A 21,474-nucleotide genomic window follows, 5' to 3' on the forward strand; every position below is an offset into this window, starting at 1 on the left:
TTATGATACATGCAATTTATAAAATACTATTTTTTTAAATAATATTTATCCATCTTTTATTCTTATATCTTTCTGAAAATTTTCAAAATTTAATAGTATCACTTCATAAAATAAAAATATATTATAAATAAAATGTAAATTTAATTATAAAAATAAAAAGATAATTTATTTGAATTATATTAGATAAATTTTAAAAGTTAAACCTAAAATTTAATTTAATTCCAATGCATATTGTTTTTAATTTTGATATATTAATTAAATTGGATTTTAAGTTTTTAACATCATAATTTACCAACTAACTTATTGTATTAGCTAGCCTTAAAAGCAAAGTTTTGAAAATTAGATCAATTATCTAATCGTTTTAGTTAGTGATTTACTAATTTTATTGGTCCAACTGGTTCAACTGGAATAACCATTTATAATTAAATAATAAATAAAAAATATAAATAAACATTCTAAAATATATTTATAGTCTAATATAAATTAAAAAATGCCATCCAAATTTAAAGCATTACATCAACAAAAATATTATGATCTTATCAAAGCAAAATTAAAAGTTATTAGTTAAATAACAAGTATTTTTTGATTGATACTATCATTTATAACTAAAATTGTAAATCATAGAATGTATAAATAATTTTGATTTATCAATCATTAATAATTTAGTACTCTTTATATGAAGGCAGTATTAATTTATCTACAATTTTAACATGGTTGTTAATACAAAAAATAATTTTACTTTTAGAAATTATTTTAGTAAAGATAATTAAGTTAAATTTTTAAAATTTAGATTTAAATTAATTAAGATTTATATAATTTTTATAATAATTAAAATTTTTTTATTTAAAATTTAAAATTTTAATAATTAAATAATTTTATTTTTAGATCATGTGTTATATTTATTTTATTAATATTTTAAATATGAGTGAAATTTGTAGTAAAAATAAAGAAGAAATTAAACTAAATAGATACTATAAAAAATATTTTATATTAGTAAGAAAATTAAATAATAATAACAATAATAATAATAATAATAAGTCTTTAAATATTAATTACAATAAAATTATGAAAAACACTGTAATAAAAAATAGTACATTGACCGAGTAATTCATAAGTAAAATATATAAGAATAAAAGATAGATAAATATTATTTCAAGAAAAAATTATTTTATATAAATTACAGGTATTATGGATACAATATCAAAAATTTTGTTATGGTTGTCAGATTTATACACAGATTTTTAAACTGTATATTTTTGAGATACAGAATATTTAAGTTGTGTTGCTCTATTCTCGATATGATAAAATTTATGTAAATGCGTAAATATGCTAGATATTATACATTTTTTGCAAATATTATATATCTAAATTAAATCTTTCATTTAATTCAATTTAAACTACAAATCGATTAAAATGGCCCAAATTTAAATTTGATTCTAATTTTGATAAACAATATGGATTATATTGAATTTTGGATTTAGTTCTCAAAACCGATAAAAAAATATTTTATATGAATTGCAGGTATTATAGATACAATACCAAAAATTTTGTTATGGTTGTAGCCTGAGTACAGTGTATCAGTGTATCAGACTTATACACAGATTTTTAAATGGTATATTTTTCAGATACAGAGTATTTGAGTTGTGTTGCTCTGTATTCGAGATGATAAGATTTGTGTAAATACGTAAATATGCTAGATATTATACATTTTTGTAAATATTACATATCTAAATTAAATCTTTTATCCAATTCAATCTAAACTATAAATCGATTAAAATGGCACAAATTTAGATTTAATTGGATTCTAATTTTGAAAAACAATACGGATTAGATTGAATTTTAGATTTAGTTCTTAAAATCAAAAAAAAAAATATTTTATATAAATTGCAGGTATTATGAATACAATATCAAAAATTTTTAGATCATATGTGTTATATTTATTTTATTAATATTTTAAATATGGGTGAAATTTGTCGCAAAAATAAAGAAAAAAATAAACTAAATAAATATTATAAAAAATATTTTATATTAGCAATAAAATTAAATAATAATAACAATAATAATAATAATAATAATAATAATAAGTCTTTAAATATAAATTACAATAAAATTAAGAAAAACACTGTAATAAAAAATAGTACATTGATTGAGTAATTCATAAGTAAAATATATAAGAATAAAAGATAGATAAATATTATTTCAAAAAAAAATATTTTATATAAATTACAAGTATTATGGATATAATATCAGAAATTTTGTTATGGTTATATTCTAAATACAGTATATCAGATTTATACGGATTTTTAAACTATATATCTTTTAGATACAGAATATTTGAGTTGTGTTTTTTATGATGTTAACCAAGGTTCTAAAAACCAAACCGATCATCGAACCGTTTTAGTTATTGGTTCATTAGTTTATAGATTCAACCGGTTTGATCGTGGTTAAACCGAAAAAATCGTTTTATAATAAAATAATAAATAAAATATAAATAAACACATTAAAACATAATTATAATTTAATATAAACTTTAAAATATCATCCAAATTAAAAGTATTATATAAACTATAATGTTATGATCTCATTCAAATACAAACTCAAAAGTCAAATAACAAAAACAACCAACTAAACATAAAATGCAAACATCCAAGTTTGTCATCAATCATATTTATTTATATTCACAATTTTATCACATTCATTCATATTCAAAATTTCCTCCTTATTCAACAGCACAAAAATTGAATGAACATCAGCAACAGCATCCTCTGCTGATTTTGGATACTTCTAATATTCATAAACAGTGACCACTACATGTTACGATTTAATAATAGGAAGGGTACTAGTTATGCCCATTAGAATTACTTAGTCTTTTAAGAGTATAGATAAGAGATGATTTTGGATGGACAATATGTACTGAGCAATATTGGAACGCTAGAGAAACACCTGAGGAGCAGAGATTCATAGAGGTGGAAAGAGGTTTGAAAGGAAAAACTCTAAGATGGTTTCGGTTAAAAAAGGCGCTCAATCCATTTGCCAATTTGGAAATATTCGAAATTGCGTTCTATCATTGCTACCAACCGAATATGCGTCCAAGCTTGCTAGAAATTTGCTGGAATGAAGTTGCAGAATAAAAAATTGAGTGGGAAGACATTAAAGTTAGACTAAAGCAACAACAGAAACCACCACAAATCGATCTAAGAAGCAACCAAATCTCAACTATCAACATAACAAGACTCGCAACAGCATCAACAGGAATTCAAGAAAAAAGAGAGGTCAAAATCGATGCAAATTCAAATTCAACAAGCAATTTAACAATAAATCTAACAACAATTCAGTTTCACAAGATCCGTTCATAAATCAACAAGTCCGGAATATGACATTGTCAAAGAAGAAGAATCAGATTTCAATAAAGAAGAAATTTGTAACATAGCTTGTTAACAAGGCTTAAAAATACTGTGATAAAAAGTAGTACATTGACCGACTAATTCATAAGTAAAATATATAAGAATAAAAGATAGATAAATATTATTTCAAGAAAAAAAATATTTTATATAAATTGCAGGTATTATGAATACAGTATCAGAAATTTTGTTATGGTTGTATCCTAAGTACAGTATATTAGATTTATACACAGATTTTTAAACCGTATATCTTTCAGATACAAAGTATTTGAGTTGTGTTTTTTATGATTTTAAATTTTCAACTGCTCTGTATTTGAGATGATAAGATTTATATAAATGCGTAAATACGTTAGATATTATACATTTTCGTAAATATTACATATTCAAATTAAATTTCTCCTCCAATTCAATCCAAACTACAAATTAATTAAAATGATACAAATTTAAATTTGATTTGATTCTAATTTTGACAAACAATATGGATTGAATTGAATTTTGGATTTAGTTCTCAAAACCGATAAAATCCATTAAAACTGCATAATGTATTATAATATTATTATTTTATTACTATATTTTAATTTTATTTATAATATATTTAATTTATTATAAATTTTTATATTTTTCATATATTATTATTATTAGTGAATATTTTATGAATTTAATGAGATTTATTTATTTATTATTTTAATTAATCTATAATTTATTTATATTATGTTATTATTGGATTTTTAATATATTGTTGAGAATTATTATAGTATTGTTGATTATTTAAAATTTGATATTAAAACTTGTTTTATATATTTAATTTTTTAATTTACAAAAGTACAAATCTAAACTATTTAAAATTAGATCGAATTGAATCTGATTCTTTTAAAAAAAATTAAAAAATCATTCAATCTAAACCACACCACAAATATAATTAATATTTGATTTAAAATTGGCTCAAACCGCACCGCTTATGAATTATAAACTTAGTGCAAATAATTTGAATATATTATTACAATATAAAGTCACCTTTAAAATTACATTTGATAAACAAATAAAGTTATAATAAATAATAAAAATAAATATAGTAATTATTTGTAGTTTATATTTGGTTTTCTCTCATTTAACTTTCTTATCCAATGGCCCCAATTCCCTAATCTTTCTGCTGCAACATTTGAACTCCTCTCCGCTGCGCTTCTGTCCCTCACTGTGACTCTCGGTATGGATTTTATTTGTTCGTCGATTTCGAAATAGAACCTTAATTTGCTTGTGTGTGATTAAGAATGCACCTAATTAACATTTCTTTCGCCTTAATTTGTTCACTGTATAATGTTCTTGCAGAAGCAATAATGCTCTTGCCACTGCCATCAACCACAACTCCTACTTCTTCCTTATCATCTTCGCGTTTTCTTTCCCACCATCCAAATGGTTCCACTTCCTCTCTTTCTCTTGATTAGCTTCTGGAAGTTAATTTTGATACACTCGTAGTATGAAATACTTGTTTTACAGTGTCCGTGCATACAAATTGAGCTCTTATTTTCCAATATGCAGGGTTAAAAAGTTCAAGCATTTCTGGTGCTTCCAAATTATCAAACAAAGAGGTATGCTTTTTTTTTTGATGTGTGTGTGTGTCCATGGACCATTAAACCATTTAAGCATTTGCTTCGTTTATGTAATAATGCAAAATTGTTAAATATTACTTTTGTAAGAACAGTAACAAAATGGATATTGGTACTTTGTTTCATCGGTTGGAGAATAACTCCACTCTAAATCTTTTACCTACAACCCTTTTTTCATATTCTTCTATATTTCATTTCCCTGCCAGTAGCCAGCTCCAACTAGTAGGATAAGGCTCTTTTCTTGTCGACTAGTTGTTTGGTTATTGAATAAGCAACTTGTTTCGGTTTTTAAGAAAAAGTGTTGAACATTGCAGAGAAGATTCATAAGGAAACCTGGGCTTGCTAAAATCTCTGCAACATTTGAGTTGAAACCACCACCATATCCACTGGTAAGATTTGAAGTTATTCCGTTATTATATTTTCCTAAATTAGTATCAAATCAAGCTGCCTAATTTTCACTGGCATTTACTTTTCTAAGAAACAAGCCAATGGTAAAAAACTATATTTGGCCTGGCCTGGTCTGGTGTGTAGTCATTCATCAGCGAAGAATATTGAACATGAAATATTGGACAACAAAGGCATCTCAGTTAGATTTATTGCGTCCGCTACAAAGTCTTGTAACTTAAGCGGAACTCTAAATAAAGAAACTAATGAGTTTTATAAAGTTCTAATATTTCCTGGTGATTTAATCTTGGGGGGCTATTCTTGCACATTCAAATATTTTTCTTGACCTAGTCTGAATTTGATTAATTCTCGAGATTTCCTTTACTCAACTAGTATTGTACTCTCAGATGATGTTGAGCATATTATGAAATATGAACTTCAAATCCTCATTGGAATTTTCACTAGGATGATTTTACAGTTATTTCCATTTTGTGTTCTCTTTTGTTATTCCTCCTTTCCAGAATTTTGCTCATGTGGTCCACTAGGATATTCCTTTTGTTTTCGTAATTTATTTCCCTTTTTTAAGTTCTTCCTTTCACACAATGATAGAATACTTAGTGTTAAAAGAGTTAGTTCAATATAAATAAGGAGAAGACAATATTAGTTAGTTAGATATTGAGGCATGGAGAGATAGAGTAGCTCTCAGACTTCCTAAGGATAAACACGACATTCTAGTGCTCTCAAGTCCCAAGTCACATTATTCAAGAACATCATCGGTAAAGAGTGCAACTTCTTCACTTTCCTTTCATTTTCTTTTTATCTATTCACCAGTTCTGGCACATTCTTGCCACTCTATACTCATAAATGGGCAACTCTGTATGTCTTTTACATTGTATTGTGCAATTGTGTGCCTCCTATAAATATTTCATGGTCTAACCATATTTCTTTTACTTGTGACATTTTGATTTATATTTTGGATTGATAATATATCTTTCATCAATTGTAATGAACATTGTCAGAATGCTTTGGAGCCCATTATGAGCCAGGAGACGCTTGAGTACCATTGGGGGAAGCACCACAGGACTTACGTAGAAAATCTGAACAAGCAAATTGTTGGACACAGGCATGCATGCTTCACGCTACAATGTCCTTCTCAGGTTTCTGAACCATGCTTTGTAATCTTGTTCTACTTGTTGCAGGTGTGGAATCATGATTTCTTCTGGGAGTCCATGAAACCTCGCGGTGGTGGTGAAAAACCATCAGAGGATCTTCTAAAACTGATTGATCGAGACTTTGGTTCTTTCGAAGGATTTGTTAATGAGTTCAAGACTGCTGCTCAAACACAGTTTGGTTCAGGATGGGTTTGGTTTGCATGTGAGTAACTATCCTTCTCACAGTCTCACCACAGTTTCCCATTTTCGGGATTCATTTCCATTTCTGCTTTTTGTGGTATATCCAACTTATCAAGCACCCTTTTCCCTTGCTTTCCATATTTTTGTTTATGATATTATAGACAAAGACAGCAGACTTGATGTTGGAAATGCGGTAAATCCTCTTCGATCCGATGAGGATAAAAAGCTAGTCGTGGTGAAGAGTCCCAATGCCGTGAACCCCCTTATTTGGGGCTATTATTATGTATGTAATAAGGTTTACAGACTACTTAGGATTCTTTTGTAATCTTTTTTCTCGAGGCATTACTGTGAGCAAATCCTGATGAGATTACATTATTCTAATTTCTTGCAGCCGCTTCTTACCATCGATGTTTGGGAGGTATTGTTCAGATTTGTTTTTGTTGTTGATTTGAATTGAGGAAACAATTTGCACATGCATATCTTCTGACTCTCTAATGTTTCTTCTTTGTTCAGCATGCTTACTACATTGATTTTCAGGTAACATGTTTGCTTCAAAGCATTCAATTGAAAAACTGAGCCTTGTTCCATGCTAAATGTAATGATGACTGGCTTGTGTTATCCTTGCAGAGTCGGCGGCCTGATTATATATCGATGTTCATGGATAAACTTGTTTCTTGGGAAGTGGTTAACTCAAGATTCAAAAAAGCTAAGGCCGTAGTCGAACAGATGGAGCGAGAGGACGAGAGGAAAAGAAAACTGGAAGAACAGAGATTCACAACCGATGAAGCTCCGGCCAATGCAATATTTCCTGATACTGATGCTGCTGCTGAATGAAAGAGCTTAAAACGGCGTATATACTATTACTGTATCAATCTAGCTGAGGTAGATGTTTTGAGCTGCAAATTTTGGTAATGATTAATAGTGTATAATAGTTAATGGTTACATGTTCATTAATGATACTAGCGTTTGCATGATCCTGTAGGAGTGTTTTTTTTTTTTAATATATTGATTTAATTTAGTTTATTAAAATATCAAAATTACTATATATTATATGAGAGAAATTCTTGGACAACACTAATTTTTAGTATTTTTTGTTATTATTTGACTAACACAAATATTAAATTATCTTTAACAAATATAAGTATAAATTATATATTTTGGTGTACAAAATTTTTATAAATACGAATGTAAATTATTAATAATTAAGTGCTGGCCAAAAATAAAGTATTACTCGTTATATTTGGGTATAGATATGTATATTTGGGTCCATTAACATTTGGTGCAATGCAATGTTGGATACATTATAGTATAATCCTAACGAGTTGGTAGGTATGACATCACTGGTCATTTGTTAGGAGGCACAGCATTGTGTAAATGCATATGTTGTAACCATGCAGTGTGAACAAACAAGTTCACATCTAACCTACATCTATATTAATAATATATCTATATCCAGAGATAGATAAATTTAATTAAGTATTATATGAGTTAAATTAGAAAATAAATTATTTTTTAGTTAATATTAATTAATGTTTTATAAAATATTTTTTTATTTTAAATTTAAATAATAAATTTTAAATTTTAAATTCTTAATCTTTAAATCTTAAATTCTAAATTTTAAAGAAAATTAGTAATAGAACTAATTAAACTACTGAGTCAGAGTTACTGAATTATTTGTTTATTTTTTTTAAACTCTGTTTTTCTTCGTTAACAAATACTTTTAAGATGGGTTGCAAACTAAATGAAAAAAGGCCGGCTCAACTTGTGTTTTGCATACCAATTTTATATAAGAGGGAATAAACTTCTAAAGAAAGTTTTATTTGTTTATCTATTTATTAAAAAATATAGAAAAATAATTTTTAATTAGCTAATATTATTCAATTTTAAGATTTAGGATTATAATTTAGAATTTAGGATTAAGCGTCTAAAATTTAATATAAACAAAATAATTTTAAAAAATTAATTGATGTTGGTTTAAAAAAATATATATTTATCTAGCATTACTCTTGTTTATTTTATTGGTGATCACTTTTAAGAATGTCCAAGGTTCAAAACTTTCGCATCAAGACATGATCCCATATGAATTCTTATTCTAAACTATAAAGTAACGCGTATTATTATTTATTTTCAAAGTAACGTGTATATGGGGCTAATAAACAAATCTTCCATAAGACCATTTTCTCGAAATGAAAAAAAAAAAAAAAAAAAACTCCTTTGCAATTACCTTGAAAATGTTTTAGCCTATACCGAGACAATGACATGTTTATTTTTTGTTTCTTAAACCAACCACGTAATTTGCTGAAACCTTCCTTGTTCCCTCATAATTTTAATGAAGTTTCATAAGCTTCTTATAGAAGCTTCTATTTCTATGACCTATATATATATGTGTTTATGATGATCAAATAATTCGTACAAGATGGGTACTAAGCAAAAATGTTCACCAATCATTATCCAATTTCAGATGGCTGTGAAGAAGAAATTGAGATCAATATTACACTATTTAAGGAGAATGCATTATTCTTCTTCATCAAGTGTATCAAAGCAAAGATGGTGGAGGTTGTTCAATAATAATACAATGAGCTTCAAAAGCTTCATTGAAGATGAACAAATCAAAAGTGATCGCATGGAAAAGTATAGAACAACAATAATTAACTATGCTTCCGAAGATGATGATGATGATGATATTAATCAAAGGGCAGAGCTTTTTATTGCTAATTTTCGTCGCCAGCTTAGTTTGGAAAGAAGAGTTTATTATTTGGAGCCAAAATTTTAATTTGCATGAGAGATAATAGTTCTGAGGGTGATTAATTATTAATTAGAAAATAAATTGGATTGCTTAAGTTCAATTAGTGGTAATATTAGTGTTTTCCAAGTATATATGTTTGATGTATAATAATAAGGTTTAATTATTCTGTCTGTTTCTTATAGTTTTATTAAATTTTTAATTAGAATTTTATATTTTTTTAATTGAGTTTCTATATCATATTAGATTTTGTAATTAAGTCAAGCGCTAGAATTAACGGAATATTCCGTTAAATAAAACGAATATGTATAATACGTGACTGAATATTATGTATAATTTAACAGAATATTTGATTAATTTTAATATTTTTGTCATTGTGTGGATTTAGCTATAAAATTTGATATGATATAAAGACTTAATTAAAAAGAAAAAAAAGTATATGAACATTATTATTATTATTAGTATTATTATTATTATTATTATTATTCAATATGGTGGGATCTGTTGGTATAATTCTTATACCTTATTCAATCATAAAGAAAAATGATCACAAAAAAAAAATCAAAAAGAAAAATGAACAGAATCTGCAAATAATGCAAATAAAACAATCGTAATACCTCACTTCAATTTTTAAGAAAGTTTTTATGGAATACTCTAGTCTTTAATTATCAAATTAGTCTTTAAATTTTTATTTTATTAGACAAATTTATCTATACATCTAATTATTTATCTATATGAAGGGACTAATATAAATTTTTTATGTTTTTATTAGATAACGCTAAGAATTAATTTGTCTAATTCTTTTAGTAAAAGTTGAGAAAAAAATTAATTTATCTAACAAAATAACAAGTTGTGAACTGATTTGGTAGTTAAAATTTATTAGAAACTAAAATATTTAACTAAAAATTCTTTAAAGATTGATATGAGATATTACTCTAAAACAAAATAAAAACGAGTAAAAAGTAAATAATTCATTGAGATAACAACATAATTGAGTAAGATAAATAAACTCAAAAGGGTCTAACATAATTTAGCGGTGAGCACGGGTAGTGGGTACTCGATTACCTGTTCGAACCTGAACCGAACCAATTAAATTGGTTCTGGAACTAACGAATAATTGGGTCCAATCCGAACTAAATTGATGACCTTTGTTAGTAATTGGTTCGGATATCGATTCTGGGGTTGCGGAATCTGAACCAACCCGTAAATCCGATCATATATTAATTAAATAAAAAAATTAGTATTTAATTAAAAAATTTGTATTTTCATTAGACAAAGATTATTCACTATTAATATGTTTAGATTTTAATGAGTTTAGTTTTTAATGTACTTTGTGTTTAACATGTTTGGATTATTTCTATTGATGTTATTATTGAATTTTTAAGATAAAAATTTAGTTTTTTCATGAATTTCAAAGTTATCAAATACCCAATTACCTGAATCGAACCAATCCGTTCTTAATCAGTTTGATTTGATTCGGATACATAAATAAAAAAATATAAATCCAAACCAAACCGAACCAATTACATTTTAATCAATTCAGTTCTAATTTCATCTTAAACCCGAACCAAACCGACCAATGCTTACCCCTAACATAATTGATTATCGTATACACACAGAAGAAAAATAAAAATCATAACTACTACACATGATTATGAAAAGAAACTAGGTAAGAAAAAAAGATTCAACAAATATTAGAAAGAAGACATCAAGCCAATACCAGACCAACTATTTCAAGATAAAAGCTCTATGCATGTACATTTAAAAGGTTGCAAAAGCAAAGAAAATATTTTAGTATTATCTACATACTTTTATTTTTATTATTTTTTATTTTTATTTTTTTGGATTTACATTCTATCCATTTTTTGGGAGATAAAATCCCAAAAAATTAGAGTTTGATGATAATTTTAGAAAATATGAGAATAAATGAAATTCATCCTTGACGAATTATAAATATTTAATTTAAAATTTTAAAAAGTGAATTTGTTGACAATGAATGGTCTTTTTTTATTTTTCAATTTTCGAAAAGTCAGTTTGTTGACTATGAATTATCCTTTTAATTATTTTTAAATTAAAAAAAATATAATACACCAATTAGCAAATTCAGAGTATCATGTTTCAATAAATAACAATATTACACCCTTTTTTTTTTTGTAAATCACCCACCTCAGTATGGTATATAAATTAAAAGATGTCAAAACACACAAATTGGAAGTGGATTTGATTGAATTCTTTATTTGGATTGATAGTCAATGACACTCTGAAAAGCACCCGCCAATGCTCTCACTCTGTTCTTTCTTGCTTCCAAAAGCTTGCTTGCTGTCTCTTCAATCACCCCATTTGATACTTGAGCCTCTCTTTTCCCATGCATCATTACACCTTGTGATGATGATGATGATGATGATGATGGTGATGGTGATAGTGATGGTGAAGACGATGGCAATGGCGAAGGTGATACTTCCACCTTTTCCTTCTCTTTGTTCTCTTCTTTGAGTTGATGATGTTCTTCTTCTTCTTGTGTTGCTTGATTTTCATTATTATTGCTTTCTTGTTCTTTCACCTTGTTATCTTCCACTTTTATTACTGGCTCTTCAACATTTTGCTTTTCTACTTCTTTGATCTCATCAACTTTTGCTTCTTCTGCTGTTGAATGATTAAGTTCTAAGCAGTTGTTGTTACTTTCTTCTTGATTTGTGGTTGCGATGATTTTCTCATTATCACCATCTTCATTTTTCTTATCGTCTTCATTCTCTTCTATTTTCTCTTCTTCTTTATCTTCTTTTTCTTGGTGTTCTTTTTCTTCTATTTTCTCTTCTTCTTTCTCTTCTTCTTTTTCGTGTTCTTTTTCTTCTATTTTTTCTTTTTCTTTCTCCTCTTCCTCCTCCTCTTCTTCTTCCTCTACTTCTTCGTGTTCTTTCTCTTCTACTTCTATTTTCTCTTGTTTTTCATATTCTTGTTTTTCTTCTTCTTCTTTTTCTTGTTCTTCTTCTTCGGATGATAATGTTGAAATAATTTTTTCTTTACTATCCTCGTCTTGAGTTTGAACTTGATCATCATATTCTTCGACTTTGTGATCATGATAATTGTCATAATCAAGAACAAGATCATGGTCATTTTGATCATCATAAAATTCAATATCAGATAAATTATCAATATTATTTTCTTGATAATTATCCAATATATTTATCACCTCTTCTTTTTCTTCATTTATAGCTTCCTTAACTTCTTCCTCATTAATCCCAACTTTATCCAACTTCTCTAAAAAAACATCTTCACCATCCTTCTTTGTTGAAGAACTACTCTTTGCAACCTTTGTTGAGCCAACAACCTTCTTAGTATTTGTTGAAGAAGTTGAAGAGACACTTTTCTTGGCACCACTTTTAACACCACCACCAACACTAGTTTTTGTTGCTTCCTTAACATTACTACTAGTAATGGGCCTGGACTTAGAAGTGGAAATATTAGTGATACTCTTAACAGGCCCAATGGACTTTTTAACTGATATGGGCCTATCTCTTGGGCCTGGGGAGACAAGTTGTTGTCTCGAAGGAGAAGGTTGTTTCTTGAGTTGGGCCTCAGATGGTGGAATGGGCTTATCAAAAGAACTTCTTCTAATGGGCTTGCTATTAATGTTATTGGAAGAAGGGTCAGTATTGGGCTTTACTGTGAGTTTTGGTATTTGAGTACCTTTGGATTTGAGGCTGTTTGGGCCATTTTTATCTGAGGTTGTTGTTGACTTTTCTTTAGAGGTGGTTGTTGCTTTTATTGGGGTTCTTTTTGTTGTGCTTGAGATTTGAGAAGAATGTGAAGATGTGGTAGTTTTCTTCTCCTTTCCAACACCACCACCATTAGGTTTTGTTGCCATATATGAATATGTAACTAGGTGGCTTCAATTATGAATCCTAGGGAAGATCCTGCAAATAACTAAAAAGGTTTAGATAAATTTCTATAAAATATTTGTTTTCTTTATTTTGGTTTTTATATTTTTTTTTTAGGAGAATTCTATGGTGCTTATAGCAAAAATAAGCATGATATACTGACTTTACGTGTCAATCATTGAGGATTGAAGACAATTTTGTTTTAAAATAAAAAAAATAAATTAAAAAAAAGTTCTAATATAAGTACGTTAATGAGACATACAATCATACATTACGTCAATTTGTAACAATTTCAATTTTATTGGAATTGATGCATTTATGGCCCCATTATAAAATAAAAAATGAGATAAATTATTAGTTATATTTGAGTAAAAGTTGAAATTAAAATAATTTTACTTATAAAAATATACATTTATTTAATATTTATTAAAATATTTGATTATTTTTTTAATTTTTATAATTTTATTAAATTTATAATTAATTTATTATAATTTTTTTAATTAAATTTTTATATTATTTTTAATTTATAATTAAATTTTTGCTAATTTAAAATATTAAAATTAACGGAATAACTTTTTACAAATTAAAAATATCCACAATTAAAAATTTATTAAGTCTTGAACACATATTTTTTTAAAAAAAATATTTTATTAATTAGTATATTTTTGACACGAAAAAGAAAACTTAAAAGAAATAACTAATATTACATAAATTAATAAATCTCTTCTAAATAATATATTTTAATAAATAAAATATTTAATTTATTTATTTAAAAAGGTATTCCCAGAATTTGTATTATTATGATAATTATTATTTTAATTAAAATAAAATAAAATTCATTAAAAGTTATATTAATATGATAAAATTACTAAAATAATATAATAAATAATTTTTTTATTGAAAAAATTCTGCATGTAGACGTAATAGTTAGTTTCTTTTCGAGACACATTTTAGAATTTGAAATTTTTTTGTTATAATTTAATATTTTTTCTTTTTCGTTTAAAAAAATTAGTCTCAAATTAAAAATTTTACAGATTGACGTGATATGCTTAAAACATTTTTCTTTAATTTAATCTTTTTTTATTTTTATTTAAAAAAAAATTACTTTTAATCTTCAGTAACTGACACCTAAGGTCAGCATATTATGCTTATTTGTGTGGTAAGCACTAAGCACCGTAGAATTTCCCTTTTTTTTATCCGATAAAATTTAGAAGACATTTCTATTTTAGACACTATCGTTAATTTGTTCTGTTAAATAATGACAAAATACATCTTGTAATATCAATATTTTAACTTGTCATGTCAATATTTAGCTTGCCACCCTAGTACTTAACTTAACAGAATAAATTAACAACCACGACTAAAATAAAGATCTATTAACAGATGTATTCATCATCTTTTCATGGCTCAAACAACTTCATTGTTGTGGCTTTGGGACATTAATTATAAAAAAAGTTAATAAAGTCAACAATAATTATTTTATATTGACATTACAAATTAGCTATCAATCAGTCATGTATAAAAATATGAAATTACTTCACTATTAAACATTATAAACAATATAATTAAATTAAATTTTATCTATAATCAAAATATAAATAGAAGAACAAAAATAATGTAGTGGTTAATTTTGACATAAAAAAAATTGATTTTGTTGTAAAGTAAAACATGACTTCAAATATATCCTATAGTTGTGACATAACAAAATGAAGTTGCTCCATCAATATCCCCCACACACATTCCACCATGATATTTAAAAAAAAAAATAAATTAAAGAAATAAATTGGGCATGAACATGAAAGGAAAAAATATCAACGTGACCTAAAATATTAGTGACTTGATTAATATTAAAGAATGTCAAACTTGAGATTTGGATTTGGAGTTTTAAGCATATAAACTTCTACAAAATTACAATTAATTGCCGAATATGGTAACCTTAATAATATGATTAGTTGATCATCACCATGTATGAATTTTCTTTGATATACAAACAAGAACATGTGACGCAATGATTAATCAAATTCCATATTATTTTTGGATTTTGGGATTTACAAGGAGGAGAAGCAAGCAATATTCAAAATTTGAAAGATGAATAAAAGAAAAAAATAAATAAAATAAAACAAAAAGGAAGAGTAAATTTACAATAACGAAATTAAATGGAAAAGGTTCAAGTTCAGATAACGTACCTTGATAAAATTAAAGAAAGTTCATGGAAGAGTGAATTTGTGGGCACAAAGCAATAATCAAATGAAATTGCTTTGAAAGATGAGAATATATGAAGAGAGAGACAAAAAGGAACAAAATGATTGGTTAAAAACAGAAAAACCAGAAAAAAGGGGGGATTGGGAATTTGGAGCCTTAATAATATCATGAATGCACCGCAAATCACGCACTAACTCAAAGATGGTGAATGCCGTTTCTTCTTTTTTCTTTTTTTTTTCTTTTTCTTGAAGGCATTGGTTATTCAATGCCATTATTATATCATAAAAATACAACTAATTTTTTATTTTAATTTTAACTAAAAAATGTTTCATGAATTATTATTATTTATTCTATTTATTTTATTATATAAAAATCAAATTTTTGTACTTAATGATAAAATTAATATAATATACTTCTAAGAATATTTTTTTATTTATTTATTTTTTAATTTATTGAATATAATTTATTACATAAATTAATATCAACTAATTAATTTAATTAGATATTTAAATATCACATAATTTATTATAATTTATAACAATCAATTAAAACTAAGGGAGTATTTTTTATTTATTTTTTTAATTTATTAAATTCAATTAATTATAATATATTAATTATATCAACTAACTAAATTCAAGCAACTATTTTTTCATTTATTTTTTAATTTAATAAATCAGATCAAATTAATTATACTAATTATTTGTATCAACTAATTGATTTGATTAATTTTTAAAATACTTTTATTTAATTTATTTTATTTATTTAAATACATTAATTATAACTAATCAATTATTTAATTTTATTAGGATAAATATCAAATTATATTCTTAATATAAAAATACGAAATTTTGTTCTTTCTATTTTTATTTTACTATTACAAAAGACCATATATACTAGAAGAGAATTTTATTTTTTTACCAATTACTTTTTTATTGGGTAGTTTTTACAGTAATTTTTGTTCTTCCTATGAGGCGTCGTCGTAAGAAGGCAATTATCGTGTACACAAGTCACCATACCCTTTATCTGCTCGTCACTCGAAGTTATATATAATATGTTAGTCATGAAGCTTTTAAGGACTATGGTGTTATTATATATGCATAAATAAAAAAAAAAATCTTGTTTAAACTTGCTCAAGTCATTTATCTTTTTATGTGGTGTATTGTAATGTGAAATTACATTTAATTTGTATTACACAATGATATTATGGTCCAATTTAAACTTTTATTTTAAAGCTGTGTTATGATTTTATCTCATCATTTTCTCTCATATATCAAGTTATTAACGTATTTTTATTTATTATTATTAAAATAATTATGATATGAAATTAAAAGAAAAGACTCTCACACTCAATTCTATTTATTGTAATCTATTTCTTCTATTTTTTATTTTCTTTTTATTTATTTAATTTTTTACTTTTTATTATGAATTTTATTATTTTTATCTTTTATATATTAATTTATTATAACTCTTTTTAACTCACATGTTAAGTCTTTTCAATATTAAAATTATATCTCTAATATGCTTAATTTTATTGATTTATTAATTATGTAAAACCAAATTTAATTGTTACCAATCCTAATATCTAATAATACAAAAATTATCAATTTCTTAATTTTATGTTTATTTATTTTACAACGAGTCAATAACAATGTAAAGTATGAATTACTAGGATAAATGATTAATAAAATCCTTCAGTTTTACTTTCATAATTTTTTCTTCATCTCTAATCCAAACTTTTGTAGTGTTGTGTTAATTTAGATTTGGTTAAAGCTTTCACTTTTAAAAATAATTTATAAACAATATTTTTTTAAAATAATTTTTTAAAAATTATAGTATCTACATTTAATAAATTAAATTAAAAATAATTTTCAACAAATACCAATAACAATAATTATGCTCAGTAAAATAGATTTTATAATTTAAAAATATTATTATAATAAACATAAATATAACAGTTAAATTTAAAAATAATTAATTTATAGAATTATGTTAGACTTTTTAATCTTAACAAATATAAACTAGTTTAAAAAAATGCTACTTTAGATATTTTTAAAAACATCCCATTTTTTAAAAGTTATAAACACAAATATATAATTTTTTTTATTTATTAAACAGCAAATAAAAAGTTTGTTCTTTTAAAAAACACAAACATTTTTTAAAAAAATTTACCAGACCAAATCTTAGACCTTTAAGTGTCAACATGATATTTCAACTATAAACTATAAAGTAACGTAAACATTATATATAGGTAATTAGGTATGAACAAAATGATATTTCAAATTAATTAATTTGACTCAATTTAGTTCCTTTCCCAATATAAAATCTTAATTTCCAAAATTATAGCAATATCTTAATCTTTATCTTTTTTTACTCCTCTTATTTTGTTTACTACTAGAATTTTGTTCATTTTACTTGCTGAGTAAAGATGGATGGTTTCATGCTATGATGTCGTAAGTTGATTATGTATTCCTACATTTACAAATATTATGAAACTTAAAGAAAAAAATGTATACCAATATTTCAAAATCCTCCCAATTATTATTATTATTATTATTATTATTATTATTATTATTATTATTATTATTATTATTATTATTTTCTAGTTCAAAGCCCTTTTCCTTTAAGATCGATGAAGCCCAGTCATATCCAGAATGGGCATTGTGCCATTTGGAATTTGGCAGACCAACCAAATAAATTGACATACAAAAAATAAATGTTGATGCCTCCATTTTTTTTTTTTTTTGACTATAAATTTTGGTGTTTATTTACTCCGTGAGAAAGGTCATTGTCTTTTTCCTCTTATTTGTTATGAAATTTCATTCTCATTTATTATTAAATATCGTAATTGATTGAGGTAAGAAATTGAAGAAAATAATGGATTGAGAGGGACATATCGTTTGTTGTATTTTTTTTATGAATAATATTATACATTTAAATTTTTTTTGTTAATTAAGTTTAATTAAATTGATTTAACATAATAAAAATTAATTATGATTAGTATTATTTTAAATTTTATTATTTAACTTAATTAAATTTAATTTATAAAAAAATTTAAATATATAGTATTATTCTTTTTTTATTATCAATTATTTATCGTTGATAAAAAGAAAATTAATGGCTTAGAAAATAACTTGGCCTCACCACTTTAATTAGTTTGAATATTGGTAAACAGGTAATTTATAAATACTAAATTTATATTCAGATTTGTACCATGCGAACTTAAACAATCTATGAGGTTAGGCAATTTAAAAATATACGAGCTGTTTGTTAAATATAAATATTATTTATTATTTATAAAACGAATTATATTTTTTGGATTTTTTGTGATATTTTAAAAGTATTTTTTATTGTTAACAAATTCAAAAAATATTTCTATCAACAAATTGGTAGTCTACATACAGATATTTTGGTGGTTTATTTTTTAATTATTTACTAGACTAAATACTTGTTAAGTTGTTAAACAGAAAATGGTTAATTGCTCGAGGCGATTATTTAACATTAAAAACAAAAATCCATTTTGAGGTAAACCAACTAGACCTTTGATTTTTTTTCAAAAGAATTTAATGATGGAGGATTTGATAGACAGCTTGTTTAAAAAAAAATATTATGTATACACTAAAATTGAATTTTTAAAATACAAATATTATTTTACGTATTTTTAATATATTTTTTATATTTTATTATATATTCTATATAAATAATTAATTTGGTGACGGTTATATTTTTAACAGTAGTAAATTCGAGAATTTTATCTATCTGTATTTAGTTACAAGAAAAAGATAAGATAAAATACTGAAAATAAGATACAAAAGTTAATATTTTTGTATTTTATTTGATGAAAAACTAAGTATAAGAAAGAATAAATGATGAAAGTCTAATTTATTCTAATTTTGTCATACGACAAAATTGGGAAGAGAAATGTAATTATAAAAAATTAATAAAAATAATAAAAAAATAAAGAATAAGTTGTATTTTTCGTTTGTGTCTTTGTGTCTTTTTTAATATGAAGGATACAAAAGTTTAGTAAAGTTTTTTAAGAAGGTGCTTGTATTTTTCAAAAGTAAAGCACCTCGTTGTTTTACATTTGGTAAATAAAAAAGCTCATGTGTTTGTGCTGTCAACTTTTAAAAGTTAGAGTACTTTTGAAAGTACCTAAGAAAAAGTTTTTTAAAATTAGCTTGTGCTTATTGAAATTAAAATGTCTAATATAAGTTCATACATTAATTAATATTCAAATTTAATTTTTACATTAATCTCTATTATAATTTTTTTTAATTTTAAAAGTTAGTTTACAAAATATACTTTGTTGTTGCTTGTGCTTATTAAAAGTCATTTTTAATTTAATTTACCAAATATAAATATAGAAACTCAAAACAGATTGGTTGAGAGAAGTAAAAAAGAAGAACAAAGAACAAAGAATGAAAAGTTACAATGTGTATAGAAAGGAAGAACTCTTCTTGACTAGAGAAACTAACCAACTATTACTTTTGAGTATACTCAATACTTTGAGAAAGTTAATTACAAATCTCAACCAACCCACCAAGATAAGACGTAAGGCAACTATTTATACCAAACAGGTTTAACAAAATTTAACAAGAATTTGTTATTCACAATAGTAAACCCTAACTATCTTTATATTGCAGACTCTGTTTTTATTGCTTGAGAAGACTGATCCTCAATACCCCTCCCCTCAAGCTCAAGGTGCGCTTTGGCACAATTTTGAGCTTGTTTCTGAGCCATTTGAAACTAGCAGCAAATAATGACTTTATCAAAATGTCAGTGACTTGTTCTACTCCTAGTATGTGAACCACTTGTAGAGCCTTGTTGTTCACCTTCTCTCTAACAACTTGAATGTCAAGCTAAAAGTGCTTAGTTTTGTCATGTAGTACAGGATTTGCTATGAGCATAATAGTGCTCATATTGTCACAAAAAATCATTAGAACAGTTGCCAAAGGAATCTTCAACTCATCAAGTAAATTTCTGACCCAAGTCACTTCAGCTTCATACGATGCTAGGCTTCAAAATTCTACCTCAATAGACGATCTCCTTATAGTTGGTTACTTTCTACAAGACCAATTAACCATATTAGTTCTCAAGTAATGCAATAACCTGAGACAGACCTCCTATCTTCTAAATCTGCTGCCTAATCTAAATCAGAAAAATCATACATGTAATTTCTGCACTTGTATAAAAGTAAACCATTGTCTTTTGTCCCTTGTAAGTACATGAGTATCCTCTTCACAGCCTTTCAGTGGGCTAAAAGAGAACTGTGCATGAACTAAGAGATCTTTTGAATAGCAAAGCTCAGGTCTAGTCAGATTATAGTAACATATTGTAGAGTTTCTACAACTGACCTGAAGAGCTTGGGATCCTCAAAGCGTTATGATCCAGTAGACAATAGGTGTAAGGATGAGATCATAGGAGTTGGCATGGAAGAAGCCTCACTCATCCCTAGTTTAGATAAGAGATCTTTAATGTACTTGGTTTGTGAAAAGTGCAAATGTTCAATTTTACTTCGTTGAACCTCAATACCAAGAAAGTATGACAATTCACCAAGGTCTTTTAAAGTAAAGACTTTATTTAAATTTTGAATCATAGCATTTATTTCAATGGAACCATTACCTGTTGTTATAATATCATCAAAATAATAAAGAATTTACATAATATAATAAGAATCATGCTTAATGAATAATGATGTATCTAATTTTATGCTATAAAAACCAAACAGATTTAGAGTTTTGCTAAACTTTAAGAACTACTCACGAGGGACCTATTTCAGACCATACAAGGAGTTGTTTAACTTGCATATAATGTTTTCTGAATCATGAGAAAATCCAATTGGTTAATGCATGTAAATAGTTTCTTTAAGATCACCATTAAGAAAAGTATTATTAAAATCAAATTGTCTAA

At 25.4% G+C, this 21,474-nt stretch overlaps 2 protein-coding genes across 2 annotated transcripts; one reads left to right on the top strand and one right to left on the bottom strand.

Annotated features, from left to right (window-relative positions):
• Positions 1-4,513: 4,513 nt before the first annotated feature.
• On the top strand, positions 4,514-7,764 carry LOC130945109 (superoxide dismutase [Fe], chloroplastic-like). The gene is made up of 9 exons (XM_057873791.1): positions 4,514-4,605; positions 4,728-4,814; positions 4,938-4,987; positions 5,320-5,394; positions 6,409-6,763; positions 6,903-7,024; positions 7,133-7,159; positions 7,255-7,278; positions 7,369-7,764. The coding sequence occupies exons 2-9, from the start codon at positions 4,736-4,738 to the stop codon at positions 7,573-7,575; spliced, it is 939 nt and encodes a 312-aa protein (XP_057729774.1). The 5' UTR covers positions 4,514-4,605; positions 4,728-4,735; the 3' UTR covers positions 7,576-7,764.
• Positions 7,765-11,717: 3,953 nt separating this feature from the next.
• On the bottom strand, positions 11,718-15,765 carry LOC130946085 (uncharacterized). The gene is made up of 4 exons (XM_057874768.1): positions 15,549-15,765; positions 12,675-13,398; positions 12,240-12,419; positions 11,718-12,194 (listed from the first exon to the last, which is right to left on the bottom strand). The coding sequence occupies exons 2-4, from the start codon at positions 13,347-13,349 to the stop codon at positions 11,718-11,720; spliced, it is 1,332 nt and encodes a 443-aa protein (XP_057730751.1). The 5' UTR covers positions 13,350-13,398; positions 15,549-15,765.
• Between the last annotated feature and the right edge of the window lie 5,709 nt (positions 15,766-21,474).

Source organism: Arachis stenosperma, chromosome 8 (assembly GCF_014773155.1).
Source record: "Arachis stenosperma cultivar V10309 chromosome 8, arast.V10309.gnm1.PFL2, whole genome shotgun sequence".
Lineage (NCBI taxonomy): Eukaryota > Viridiplantae > Streptophyta > Magnoliopsida > Fabales > Fabaceae > Arachis > Arachis stenosperma.

What these genes read in the sequence shown, in the direction of transcription:
- LOC130945109 (XM_057873791.1), top strand. Translation starts at nt 4,736, where the DNA reads ATGCTCTTGCCACTGCCATCAACCACAACTCCTACTTCTTCCTTATCA. An exon ending in TTACCATCGATGTTTGGGAG is followed by an intron (nt 7,160 to 7,254) that starts GTATTGTTCAGA and finishes TTCTTTGTTCAG; the next exon opens with CATGCTTACTACATTGATTT. An exon ending in CTTACTACATTGATTTTCAG is followed by an intron (nt 7,279 to 7,368) that starts GTAACATGTTTG and finishes TTATCCTTGCAG; the next exon opens with AGTCGGCGGCCTGATTATAT.
- LOC130946085 (XM_057874768.1), bottom strand. Translation starts at nt 13,349, where the DNA reads ATGGCAACAAAACCTAATGGTGGTGGTGTTGGAAAGGAGAAGAAAACT. An exon ending in TAAATGAAGAAAAAGAAGAG is followed by an intron (nt 12,420 to 12,674) that starts GTGATAAATATA and finishes GAAAAACAAGAG; the next exon opens with AAAATAGAAGTAGAAGAGAA. An exon ending in ATAAAGAAGAAGAGAAAATA is followed by an intron (nt 12,195 to 12,239) that starts GAAGAGAATGAA and finishes GGTGATAATGAG; the next exon opens with AAAATCATCGCAACCACAAA.